This window comes from Rhamphochromis longiceps, linkage group LG1, assembly GCF_057381845.1.
Source record: "Rhamphochromis longiceps isolate RC_006_pf linkage group LG1, R_longiceps_female_GT1.1, whole genome shotgun sequence".
Lineage (NCBI taxonomy): Eukaryota > Metazoa > Chordata > Actinopteri > Cichliformes > Cichlidae > Rhamphochromis > Rhamphochromis longiceps.
In genome coordinates this window covers 16,092,468-16,105,559 of record NC_140557.1, presented here as the reverse complement: position 1 = coordinate 16,105,559, position 13,092 = coordinate 16,092,468, and the positions used below count along the sequence as shown (strand labels likewise).

Below are 13,092 nucleotides of genomic sequence, written 5' to 3'. Positions count from 1 at the left end.
GATCATTTAGCACTCACGTAGTTGTGAATCTCTTCAGTGGTGTTACAAATGTATTCAGTGTGAGCTAAAGGTCAAAGCAACCCTGCGGTGCTGAAGTTGCACACTTAGAGCTCTGTTAACAGCTACAGCAGTTATAATTCAGGCGTTAGATGGGGCACAAATAAATGTGTGTCAGTACTTCCTGTATTGTAACTTTATTAGCACTGTCACATTATTTAAACTTTTTTATTTCAGCCACAGACGACAAAAATCCTGCTTCGTATAGACAACAAGACACTTAACACAACCACAGTGCGTGCTTAAAACATCAAAAAGTTTCCAATAATCAAACGTTTTTACTTCATCCTGAAACCTAATGCTCACAGGTTACAATATTTAAAGCGTCATTTTCTGACTCTTTAACTGTGCGACAACCACAAGTTTCATATTTACTTCTGGGTATTTTACATGAATGTCTTCAGTAGATAGCATCACTATGTTTCACATTTGATTGTACTAAGTAGCGGCACTTGAATTTTTAATGTAGACTTTATCCAGTGAACTCACAATATAAGAGGAAAAATACTGTATTAATGTGCACCATGTAACAAATGTGTGAAGGGGGAAAGAACTGCACAGCAACAAATACATGCAAACCAGATAACTGATTAATTTAAGGCAAAAATGGGAGAAGGAGGCGTATTTACTGGCGATTTTCTGACATCACTTTGAGCTTTAATTGATCTCTGAATGTTTTATGAGTGATCAATATGAGTAAAAGCCAGATTAAAAAGACTAACTACGCTGTTGCTGCCAATTCTGAATCCCAGCAAACTTAAAGAATGAGTGAATTACTTTGATTATCGAGAGTTAATATAGAAGAGAAATTAAATAAAACACCTATTTTAGCTTAATTGTTAAAGAAAGCCTTATATCAAATGAAGACGCTACACAACAACATTATTAAGGGTTTGGACTGTTTGTCCGTTCTCTGCACAAGAAAACCAGTAACCACAGTTAAATGTTTCCAGTAACACTTGAATGTCCAAGATGGAGGAAAGAGAGCATGTAGAGGTCTGGACGGCAACGGGGGGAGGACACTTTTGGAGTGGAATACACTTCTAAAAGCATGAAGGGAACACTTGATCATCACACTATGACACAAAGTCAGTTCAGCTTCAGGGAAATCAGTCTGTCCAGTTAGGATGAAAGTCACAGCCGCTGCACTGGAGGAGCATCAAGTGGCCTCAGACCACTGCTCCTTCCTTAACCCTTTTCTCTTGTTTTAATTTTTGCTAACGTCCTTGACACTACTATTTGCATGAAATTGTACCTGCATCCCATTTAGGACGCAAACGTAGTCCACCTCCTCCAGTAGATGTTTGCTGTGTATCCCAGCACAGTCCCGAGAGTGTGGAGGTGATACCAGGAGGAGACAGGCTGTGCCACAAGGAGAGCTGGACAGAGCTGTAGAAAAGCAACGACCTAGCAGCAGGACAAGTATCTGCTTCTTTGCTCTAAAGAGGGTGAGGAGGAGTACTGCAAGAGCTCTACAAAATAAGGCTACTGATGTGCATGCCCCTGACAAAACTGTTAGAATTAGACCTACAACGGTCTTATGTCCTTTAGTGAGACCTGTGCACACTGAGCAAATATGACAGCTTTTAAAGAGATTGTGGACGCCATGATAAACATGACCTTTTGGCAGTGGGTCAGTGATAGTCTGGGGAAGCATATCCTTGGAGGCTTGCACAGACCTCCACCTGCTTGGTCAGTGATACCCTGACTGCTATATGATACCAGAGAGAAATCCTCAGACTGACTGTCAACTAGCCAAATAGATTATCAAGTAACTCACTGATGCCTTGAAACAAATCTGGGAGGAGATCTTCCAGGATACTATCCAGTATCTCATCAGGAGTATATCCAGACATATCCAGTAAACATTACCGAGGCACATTATGACACAAGCTGGAACAGCCTGTGAATTTATGTTTGACTTTGGTGTGAGGATTTTGGTTTCCACTTTTACTTCACTTTAATTACACAAAGTATATCAGTAAAGGTTATCTGACCACGATGAAAACATATTTTAGTGTTCGCGTAATTTCTTGGAGCAGTGTAAATAGATCAAGGTTGGATTAATCTACACACAGCCACAAATGTTTCAGTGGCATAATTAAATGTTTTGCATGTGCTGCAATAGCTTGATAGTCACATTCATTCATCCATCGTGTATTATACAAAGTTCCTGATCCACAGGAATGAATGCCTTAGTTTGATTAACTCTGTCCAGTACTCCGCAGGGCTTCCTCTGTCTCCACCAGCTGTAGTGTTTTTATTCACAATTCAGAAAAATCCTGCTGCCTTCCCTTTGAGAATGTCCTCATCATGATGTCTGTCAGCGATCACTGGGTGTGCTCCATAAGCGCCACAGCTGGAGATTTTGTGTCGTCCAGTTTCTTCACCGGATGCGAGTTGCGTGTGTTCTTCTTAAGGTGTCTGCGAGCATCTCTCTCTGTGACCAGGTCACTGCTGGCAAGCGTGTTTGAGACGTATGTAGTGTTTGTTCTAATAGATGACATGTCATTGCGGTGGCTGCGGGTCATGGTGACTCTGAAGGTGTGTGTGTGCTGCAGTTCCATCTTGTCCTCCTCTGACACTTTGATGAAGGGACACCAAGCAAAGGCATGACGGAAACCAGCGCGAAACCTGCAGGAAAAGATGGATTTATGTCCGATTTACTGACGTTTTTGAAGCTATAATATTATTTTTAAACTCGGCACAATTACTGCCAGATCACCTTTGGTTTAGACAGCAGTAAATAATAGGATTGTACATAGTTGAACTCATTGCCAGCCAGAATATGGCCAGATACACCTGATGAAGACAGAAAATAATGAGTAAACACAAAACTACAGATTCAAGAATATAAAACAGAGAGGCATCCGTGAACCTGCTGAATGTAATGTTGCTTATAAATGTCTCTGTTAAATGATCCCAGTATGAAGTAGACATGGTAGGGCAGCCAGCATAGGGCAAACGTCACCACCACCACAACCATCATCTTCACCACCTATGGAAAATAAGAAGACATATGAGCCTGAGTAATTGCTGCTGTGTTTTTTTCTGTTAAGATCAGGTCAGCTCAGAGGATTTGTAGTCAAACTGAGTAGTAAAAAAAAAGGAACAGTGTAACCTTTCTCTTGGCATTTATCTGGCTATGGTAATGGTCTGACGCCTCTCCAGGGATGTGCCCACCCCACAGCGATCGGCCGACTATAGTGTATGTCACCAGCATCACCAGCAGAGGGAGAAGGTAGATCAGCAATATAACCGCAAACTGATAACTACATGGAGAAAAAGAGATGAGAAACGGTAACACAACATTCAACCTTTAGATTGTGTCAGCTGTTATCACCAAGCCATCACCACAAATCCGATGTTAGTGTGCCGTTTGCAAATTCAATACCATTTAAATTTTTTCAGTTTGTGCTTTTCTACATGTCTCTCACCGAGCAATAACTACTTTTTGCATTTGATGAAACCTGGAAAATTGCTTCGAAACTGTTTAGCAACATGGATATTAAATGCTTAATTTCTATGTCAGGCAGAAAACAACAACAAACATTTTAACCTTCCAGCAGTTTTAGTGCAAGAGGTCTCAGAGAAGCCAAGGCTCTGTCTTCCTGTCTGTGATTTTCTTTCTTTGTCAGGCTTTAGAGAATTAAGCTTGTTATTGGAGACCTAAGCCAATCACAGAGATCAGATGAGTACATAAAGATCAAATTGAAGGAGTCAGGCAGATGGATTTGTCCTTGGAGTTCAAAGATAAAGTTCAAAAGTAATCATGTATGAAGACACTTTCCTTCTTTTCCTTTCCTCAGCTGCCTTCTGCAGCTTGAACCTGTGTCAATAACCGACCTTTCTGCCACACTTCTAAAAGGTATGCTCATTAGCAACTTATAGAGGTTTTGATGAATTATACAATAGATAAAATATGAAAGAGTCAAGTTATTGAAACTATTTTCAAGTTTTAAACTATTAAAACTTGAATAACTGAGCTTTACAAATCTTTCTGCTACCCGTCACGTGCACAGAGTTTATGAGGACACACAACACAAGGTTGATGAACAAGAATGAATGTAAACATGAATGTGAGATCTGAACAGTTTGTGTGAAGGAGAGCTTCTTAGATTTAGATTTGTGTTATCTGAAGTGCACTTTGGAAGACATATATATAAGTTAAAACATGAAAGACTTCCAAGGCTCTTTTTTAAAAAGCTTAATTTTCATGCCATAGTCTTGTTTGACCTTAAAACCACCTACACGGTGGGGAATCAAGTTTGCCGGTAGTTGAAAAGCTGACTTTTTCTAAAAAATCTGTTTAGCTTTCCAATCAAAGTTCTTAAATACCTTTATTAAATGTTGCATGCCAAAATGCATTTTGGCATGCAACATTTAATAAAGGTATTTTAAAATGTTATTTAAAAGGAGAGTGCCTTGGAGTTCTTTGATGTTTTAGATGAACACAAGATTGATTTAACCTGAGCAGTCATAGCAACATTTAACATAGCCACTCCTCGCTTGCTTTCATTGTAAATGTAAAAATCTGATCAACCTCGTTCACTTTTAAATGCTGTATTAGAAGAAATGAAGCCGAGCAGAAGAAAAACAATTTGGAGATCCAACTTGAGGTCAAAGTTTTTACCTTCTATGTAAACATTTATTTTATTCAGTTTTTGTCCAACTTTCTTTTAGATATTTTTGCCAGTGCTTAAGTAGAAACTTTTGCTCAATCCAAATAGGTAAACACACACATCTGCATTTAAAGAGTGGCACAAATAGCTCCTAAACTGACAGACCTGTTAGCGATGTCACCATCTATGCACGTGTGTGCCTCTTTATTTCACCTTAGTTGATGTGTTCCTCCATAATCATCAGGCCAGTCAACCATACACACAGTTCTGGGGTAATAAAATCTTGTCACACTGTAGTAGCACTGAGGAAACGCCAGTGATACTGCCACAATCCATATCAGGGCAATCACCACCTTTGTAGAGGTGGAGGAGAGGCGAGGCTTCAGAGGATGGATGATGGCCATGTACCTGAAAAAGACAGAAACTTTTGTATGATTACACCTTCACATGTCTTTGTCTAAAGAAACTCAGTCATAGGTGCACTGATAGGGAAAACAGGGCAATGCTTTAAAGCTTTTAGTGTGTGAAAAAAAGTGACATTTTCTTTTCATGACAGAAAACTACCCACTCATCAATCAAACCATCAGCTGCAAAACAACAGCTTCAAAGCTGAGCAGTAATCAAAAGGTTCCTGCTGAGTGTTTGTTTTAAACAACCTTTTTTCAAAGTGTTTTTCCTATTTTGAACAAACAAAAACATTTCTTTAGTAATTATTTATTTGTGGAATATATGCTAACTGTCAGAGGTCAAGTGATAAAAGCCCAGGATAATAACCATTTAAAACCCACGCAATCCTTTTAAAAAATATTCGGATACAATAAAAATAATTAAAAATCAGTGACATCCCGTAATTCAGGTTAATGATGGTATATTAAAAAACTCCTTTCCCGCCAATCTACCATATAATACAGAAGTTACCTCATTAAAAGTTGAAGGTGAAATAATGTTAATAACTGCCAATGAATGCGGTAGCTATGGCAACCCATCTCAACCAGTATGCAGTCTACTTTTTTCAACTTAGCACTATTGCATGGTATTGTTAAAATTACGGTGAAATCGGTCATCTGTGGTTATGAGTCATAAACTTACATTATTGTGGAGTGGCTTTGTCAATGTTCTGTGGATAATAACAGCTTCATGAGATCTTACATAAACGTTTCGCATAAAGATGAAAGTTTGAAAGTAGAACCTATAACAAGTTTTTATTTCCTTTTTACCGACATCTAGTTCTCACTAGATGTCGGTAGCAACCCATCCAATCCACACATGGAAAGAAATCAAACCATATATGTTATGTGTAGTGATGAGAAATGACACAGGGGAAAAGTACTGAAAACACAAAGAAAGGGAGATGCAAAAAGACATGGAAATTATTGACACCAGCTGAAATTACTGCAGTGTTACACGAAACATGATGGGTAAAACCAATGAGCTCTCTCAAGACCTTTGCAACCTTATTGTTGCAAAGCATACTGATGGCATTGGTTACAGAAGAATTTCTAAACTACTCTAGGTCCCAGTGAGCACTGTTGGGGACATTAGCTGAAAGTGGAATTTCACCATAAACCAGCCATGACCAGGTGCTCCCCACAAAACTTCAGACAAAGGAGTGAAAAGAATTATCAGAAAAGTTGTCAAAGAGCCAAGGACTGCTTGTGGAGAGCCAAAGAAATACCTGGAAGCAGCAGGTATAATTGCTTCAAAGAAAGCAAGCAATGCACTCGCCCATCATGGCCTGTATGCACGCTCACCATGCTGGAACATGACACAGACCACTGCTAAAGAAAGAGCATGTTGAAGCATGTTCAAAGTTTGCTGAACAATCCTGTGAAATACTGGAAGCATAAAGTCTGTGGGGCGGCTTTTCTGCATACATCACCCTTCATGTAACTGATCTAAGGATGAGAGTTCATAGGACCCAAGGAGCCTTCGGGATTTGAAGACTGTCTGTGAGGAAGAATAGGCCAAAATCACACCTGAGTAATTTGACTAGCATGTGACTAGTTTCTGTCATTACCTGCAAAGTCTTTTGTACAAAGTATTACATACATTTCAGTAAGCGGGTTCAATACTTTCCCCCCTCTGTCTTTTCTTATTATTACACATAATTTATGGAAATCAATGGTTTGATTTCTTTGCGTTTTTGCATTGGATGGGTTGTTACTGACATTTGGTGAGAATTTCATGTCAATCGCACCTTTAGAAGTATATTTACTTAGTAAACTGGTGATGGATTCAACTTCACTTATTTTACCCACTGTGTCCTTTACCCAGTCTGATGCAAACCTAAAACAAAGAGACAAACAATCATTCGCACTCACATTCACACCTATGGGCAATTTAGAATCTCTAAGTAACCTAACCCCACTAATTGCATGTCTTTGGACTGTGGGAGGAAGACACAGTCCCTTAAGAAAACCCACACAAACAAAGTCACCAGATCTTAATCCAATAGAGTAGTTGTATAATGACCACAAGGAGCAACAGTGTGCTGCTGTCAAATGAATATGGACCAAAATCTCAGAGGAAGTTTCCAGCACCTTGATCAATCTGAGCCAAAAAAAACCCCAGTAAGAATTAATGGATCTGCTAGAAAGATTTGGTTAATAAACTGCTTTTTTCAGAAAAAAAAAGGAAAAAAGACAATTAATTGCATCAGATTTTTAAAAAGTCACATCAAAGTAGATACTATAAGAGTAATGGAAAAGAAGAGTATTGGGAATTGATTAATACCATTTAAAAATGATTCACACTTTCAAAATTAAAATAAAAAGTTAGTCCTTCTTCCATTATCTGCTCGTTATCCAGGTCCTGAGCAACAGAGCAGCAATCTAAGCACATTTTCCAGACCTTCCTTCCCCGTGAATACTAAAGATTGCTGATTGCTGTTATAATGTTTCAGTATTTAGTCCAGCATCATTTTGCTTGCAGAGCTACCTGAAAACACTTGGACACTTGGAAAATCAGAAAGTTGCTGCGACAGCTGTGGTTTCCTTCATGTTTCAGTCAAAGCTGTCAGGTCATCCCCACTAAAACATCAATGATCTGACATTTTTCAGCAGCCCACAGGTGTTCTGTGGGATTTAGGTCAAGCCTCCAAGAGGAGGACCACACTGACTTGGATGTTTTCTAGTTTTTCTTTGCATCCCATAATGGTTTATTTTATATAAGATAGCTTTATTACAATCACAGGAGTTTATGGATAGTCTAAATCCACAAAGAGGTTTTGCTGCATCATATATAGGTGAACAATTCTGAGTTCATCAAGTAAATCATGATGAAAATAAAACAAAAAACAAATAGTTCTTAATAACACATTTAATTCTCAGTTTGTGTTCCTGCTGTGTGTTCAAAATCATTGTACGGTTGTCATTAGGGTGAAACACCCTTCTTTGATGTTGATTATTTTTATCTTGAAGGAGTGTCATATTGCATAAGGTCGGTCCTATAAATTTGTAACTATCTTACTACAAGTATCACATACTGAGCATAGATTTTATACCTTACTCAGTATATGATATTTTATTCGGGCTGACCATTCATGCTCCAGTAAGCATTACTGGCATCTGTGTTTCATCTGTGTCCGCCTGCTGACCCATATCTCCTTCATGCAGCATTTTCATTTGTACTGCCTGCTGAGAATGAGAGCAAATCATGCTCCTCAAGGAGCTGTTGTTTGAGCTCAAATGTCGAAACCCTTATTCTTCCAGAAACTCTGAAAATGATCCGTGTTCTTGCAGAAAAGAGATGCCTTTGCCCAGATCTGCTAGTTGCTTGAAACAATATGCCACTATGTTGATTTTTTTCATTAAGTTGTGATGATTCCTTTTTTTGACTGCTTTCATAATGCACTTTCTAAATAGTGTTTGCATAAAATGGGGATCAGTCACCCCATTAGTGTCTGATTGGTAGCACAAAAGAGCCTCTGATGTAATGACTTGTTCATTTTAATAGCAGTTGACCTCATATTTTTCACATGATCCCTTTGGCTCCAGTGCTGAGTTCCCCTTTTTTCCCCTGTCGCTCATGCCCCCAGTCTCCCTCCCCTCACCTATTTAAATCCCTTTTTGTGTAGGTGTTTCTATGTTTTTGTTGCTGTTCAACTCTGTGAAGGTGGTGCTACTCCATCCCTGGTCGGCACAGATGTCTGCCTTTTCCTAATCGCCTCTAATGACATTTAAACTACAGCTCATTAATCTGTAGACATGTTCAGACAACTAGATTTTCAAGCCTAACGCTGTGATTTTTTCACACTTCATATGCTCATATGCTGGTTTCCCTGTACTCCAGATTGCCTGCTGTGCCAGTCTGCAGCTCAGTGTTCAGTCTACCTTTTTTAATGCACAGTATAGTTCATTGTCGTTATTCACTTATTCTGAACTCTATAGGAGAGCGTTCTTACCTGTCCACTGCAATGGCAGCCATTGAGTATATGGACGAAAACATGGCAGTGATGGGGAAGAAGTTCTGAAACCTGCAGTAACCCAAGCCAAAGTACCAGTCATTGTGAAGCGCATACACAAAGTTAAAAAGGGTGTTAAAGCTCGCCATGGAAACGTCAGAGAAAGCCAGGTTGACAATGAAGTAATTGGTCACAGTCCTCATGCGCCTGTGAGCGAGGATAATCCAGATCACTGTGACGTTCCCAGTGATGGACACCAGGATGATGAGGGAGTACGCTATAGCCCAGAGAGCCACCTGGGAGAGGAGAGGAGACCTTTAATGTCAGCATCTTATACGCAGTTACAAAAAAAAAAAAAACACAATAAAGGAACTCACAAATACGTATATATTTGCAAACCCCACCCTATCCCTGCACAGGATGTCTACAGCAAGTGGTATATGGACTGACACTTTTGTAGCACATTCCTAATTTATTTGAGCACTCAAAGCATTTTCTTACTACAACCCTCATTAGCCCATTTGTACAAACATCTTTTCCTGTGTCTGAGTGCTTTTATCCTAACGCTCACACTCGGATGGATACATCAGGGGAAACTAAGGGTTTAGTAGCTTGCTCAAAGATACCTCAACATAATGACAAGAGGAAAAGAGATCGAGCCACCAACCTTACAATTAGTAGATACCTCAGTCTACCTCCTGAGACGTAACAACTCTGAACAACAAACATTTTCAGAAATCTTAAGTTTCTTTACACAGGGAATTCCTAGTTTATCTCATCCCCCAAAGAGAGATAAACCGATCAAAGTCAGCTTCCAGGTAAAGTCTATTCTGTGATAAGCAACCACCAATCTTCAGCATTTTTTAATATCTGTAGACCCCGTTCCTTTCATTGTCTGACCTATAAGAAAATTAATAGGACAGACATGCTGCACTTTATCTGGGGCCAGAAATGAAAACCCTGACATCCATCACCTGTTCATACCCAGTCAACCACTGTCGCAGAAATGTAAAGCAATGAGCTACTTCAGACAGCCAAGCACAGATAGGAGGAGAGGACTGTAAACTGTGCACGGTGTGGTGCAGGTTTAAATGACTGTGGGGGAGTTAAAAGTGTTTAGAGGAATGAGCAAAAAGCCTTCAGATAACTTAACTAATATACAGTCTGTGAAGTGAAAATGTCCTTTGAATCAGCCCCACATTTTGTCCCTGAGACAAATCACATTCACCAGTAAGCCTTTACTTCATTCTGTTGAGTTTCTGTCTGTTTCAGGCACTTTACTTAGATTTCACAACAATGATGTCACTAACATATGGTTTTTACCCTTCAACATTATACAAGTAAAAAAAAGAATACACCTGTTTACTTCACTGAGTCGTCTTTCTTACTTCTTTCATTAATATCATCATCAAAATGTCATCTTTTTAAATTCTGCAGTTCTGACTTTAATCACTTTCATTTGTTATCTCAGTGTTTTTCTCTCACCTGCCAGTCGGGCTGTTGGAACTGATTCCAGGTCGTCTCGTTCCCGTCCTCCAACCACTCAGTGGTCATCGACAATGGCCACGAAGTGGTCTCTTCATCTCGTTCAATATGTTGTATCAGACTACCGGCGTCCATGTTGGCTTTCTGTCTTACCGGTGACAGAACCTGTAGATATAATTGTATATACGTTGTGCGTCATGCGTAATTATCCACAATGACCGACAAATTAAAAAAAACAAACAAACAAACAAACACTCTCTTGTAGGGGGATTATGAGTAAATACACTCGCGTGTGTATCATTGTGTCTATAAAATGATTTCTTCGTTTTGTACGCTATAATTAGAGGCACTGAAACCACCCCAATAATAGCTTATTTTCCCACTTCAACACGCACTAGCTTTAAGCTGCATCAACTCCAAAACAAGGTGCGAATGTGTTAATCTCCTTGCTGTTCATTGTAGTAGGGCGGTTTCAATTTGTATTAAAGTTTTTGAGTCTGATTTGAGACAACCATATCAATCGTTGTGACGGCATCCGGCTTTTGATTACAAGCATTAACAACAGGATGCAAGTATTACCGTGGTGACAACTTCCGGACTCTCCCGACAGCTTAATTTTTTTGCTACAAGACGATTGTTTTAAAAAAAAAAATTAAAAATGACTTTCTTTCTTATTTTGTTTTATTATATCTTAATTCATTTATTAATTCATTAAAGGTGCTTTGAGATTAACTAAATAGATGCACGACTGAGCATGAATTACGCACATTTGTCACATACAGTGTGTTTCTTTGGCTGCCTTAACTCCACAAGTGATAAATTCATGCACTGGACAATACCCGGAGAAAACCTAAACCTGAATCATATTATTAGTTTTCATCTGTCTTACCCGTCTATTAATGGTCAAGTTGAAACTCAATCCATTGCTTTTGTCCAAAAATCAGATTCCTTCTGCGTAAAGGACAAACAGGTCCATCCAATAATCCATTAAGGTATTTCTCCGGATTCCCCGCTCACTCCTTCTCACACACGCATATATTCTGCCTCTCTCTACTGGAATGTGTGACTTGCTCGTGTTGATCTGAGAGTGAGAAGCGCAGACGTTCAGGCACGCTACCGTGCGCGCAGAGTCGCGCCAAAATCCTCCACTACCAGAGGGAGAGAGATGAAGAGAGGTACGAGGTGTAAAATCCTGACAAAATAAACGTCTAACAAGAAAGATAAATGTGATGGAAAGAACTAAGAGTTAAACAGAAAATTTAAAAATTGCGAGACTTGTGAGAGCAGTGCCTGATTTACGTACTCCACCTCTAAAATAGCCGAATATCAACAAGATGATGGAGAGGGGGAAACAAATGTAAGAGCCTGGACAGAGAACGGGAAAGCTAGGGTGGTCCGAGAAGAAGGAAAGAGAGAGGTGTACCCCTGCATACCGCTACTGCTGTAATTTCTTTACAGCCGTCAATTTTCACCGCTCGACAAGTCTGAAACACTTTTGAGATGGTTTCTTGTGAAATTGCCCGAACCCATCAGCACTACCCATCTTCTATGCCTACAAAAAAAACAAAAAAACAAAAAACGAGGACACACATATGTGTCTATCCTGGTGGTCTCATACTGAGAGCCTCTAGAAGAGAGAATGCTGCGCTCATTCACCCTTTTTCATTGTGAATTTGAGCGTGCTAAAAATGCACAATCAGGTGAGAGCTAGAGAAAAAATGATTCTTCAATTGAGTTTTCAATAAAACTCTGAAAGCAACAGTGAAGCTCTTCTATTATTGAGGTGTTCAGCCAAGCTGCAATCACTACAAATCCATCTAAGTAAGAATGTCCCCACCAAGAGATTACATTTGTGGATTTTGGCATGACTGTAGAGAGTTTGTCCTTCTTTTTTAACTGCATTGTTAAAAGCAGCAGGATTATGAGACTCTCTTGTCTACACCTTCTGCATGCTTTTTCTAGCCTTCCAAACTGTTGTTCAATTTTGAGGAACATGGTTTGTGTCTGTGAATTTTGTTTGAGGTTCTTCATCTTGTTCTTACCACTTAGTCATTAAAAAAAATGCACAGCAGAAATCCAGCATTTACCAGAATTCAGCTCACACTGTCCCACATAGCAAGCAGGTCTGGCCCGGATCTGGTATCAAGCCTGCACTGCTGGTTGACTGCTGGCATGATAAGACGTATTTCATCCAGATATGGGCCACGGCCGGCATAGATGGCACTGTTTATGTGATGGCATGCCACATCTGGCCCGATTGTAGTTTGGGTTATGTTGCCCAGGCTGATAGAAAACAGGTCTGGCCCGGATCTGGCATCAAGCTGGCACTACTGACTGACCGGTGTCATGGCAGGGTGTCTGTCAACCACATGTGGACTAGGTCCGGCAAAGATGGCACTATTTATGTTCCTATTTTAGTTAGAAGACCCAAATGCCATGTTGTAACACTATACTGCTATAGTAGCCAACTTTTCAAGTACAGATTTGACAGGTTTGTGAGTGTACACTTTATTCAAAACCTAGTGA

At 39.6% G+C, this 13,092-nt stretch overlaps 1 protein-coding gene across 1 annotated transcript; it reads right to left on the bottom strand.

Annotated features, from left to right (window-relative positions):
• Nucleotides 1-186: 186 nt before the first annotated feature.
• On the bottom strand, nt 187-12,140 carry tacr2 (tachykinin receptor 2). The gene is made up of 9 exons (XM_085400287.1): nt 12,000-12,140; nt 11,456-11,714; nt 10,567-10,731; nt 9,082-9,377; nt 4,893-5,087; nt 3,179-3,329; nt 2,936-3,055; nt 2,783-2,859; nt 187-2,691 (listed from the first exon to the last, which is right to left on the bottom strand). The coding sequence occupies exons 3-9, from the start codon at nt 10,699-10,701 to the stop codon at nt 2,388-2,390; spliced, it is 1,278 nt and encodes a 425-aa protein (XP_085256413.1). The 5' UTR covers nt 10,702-10,731; nt 11,456-11,714; nt 12,000-12,140; the 3' UTR covers nt 187-2,387.
• Between the last annotated feature and the right edge of the window lie 952 nt (nt 12,141-13,092).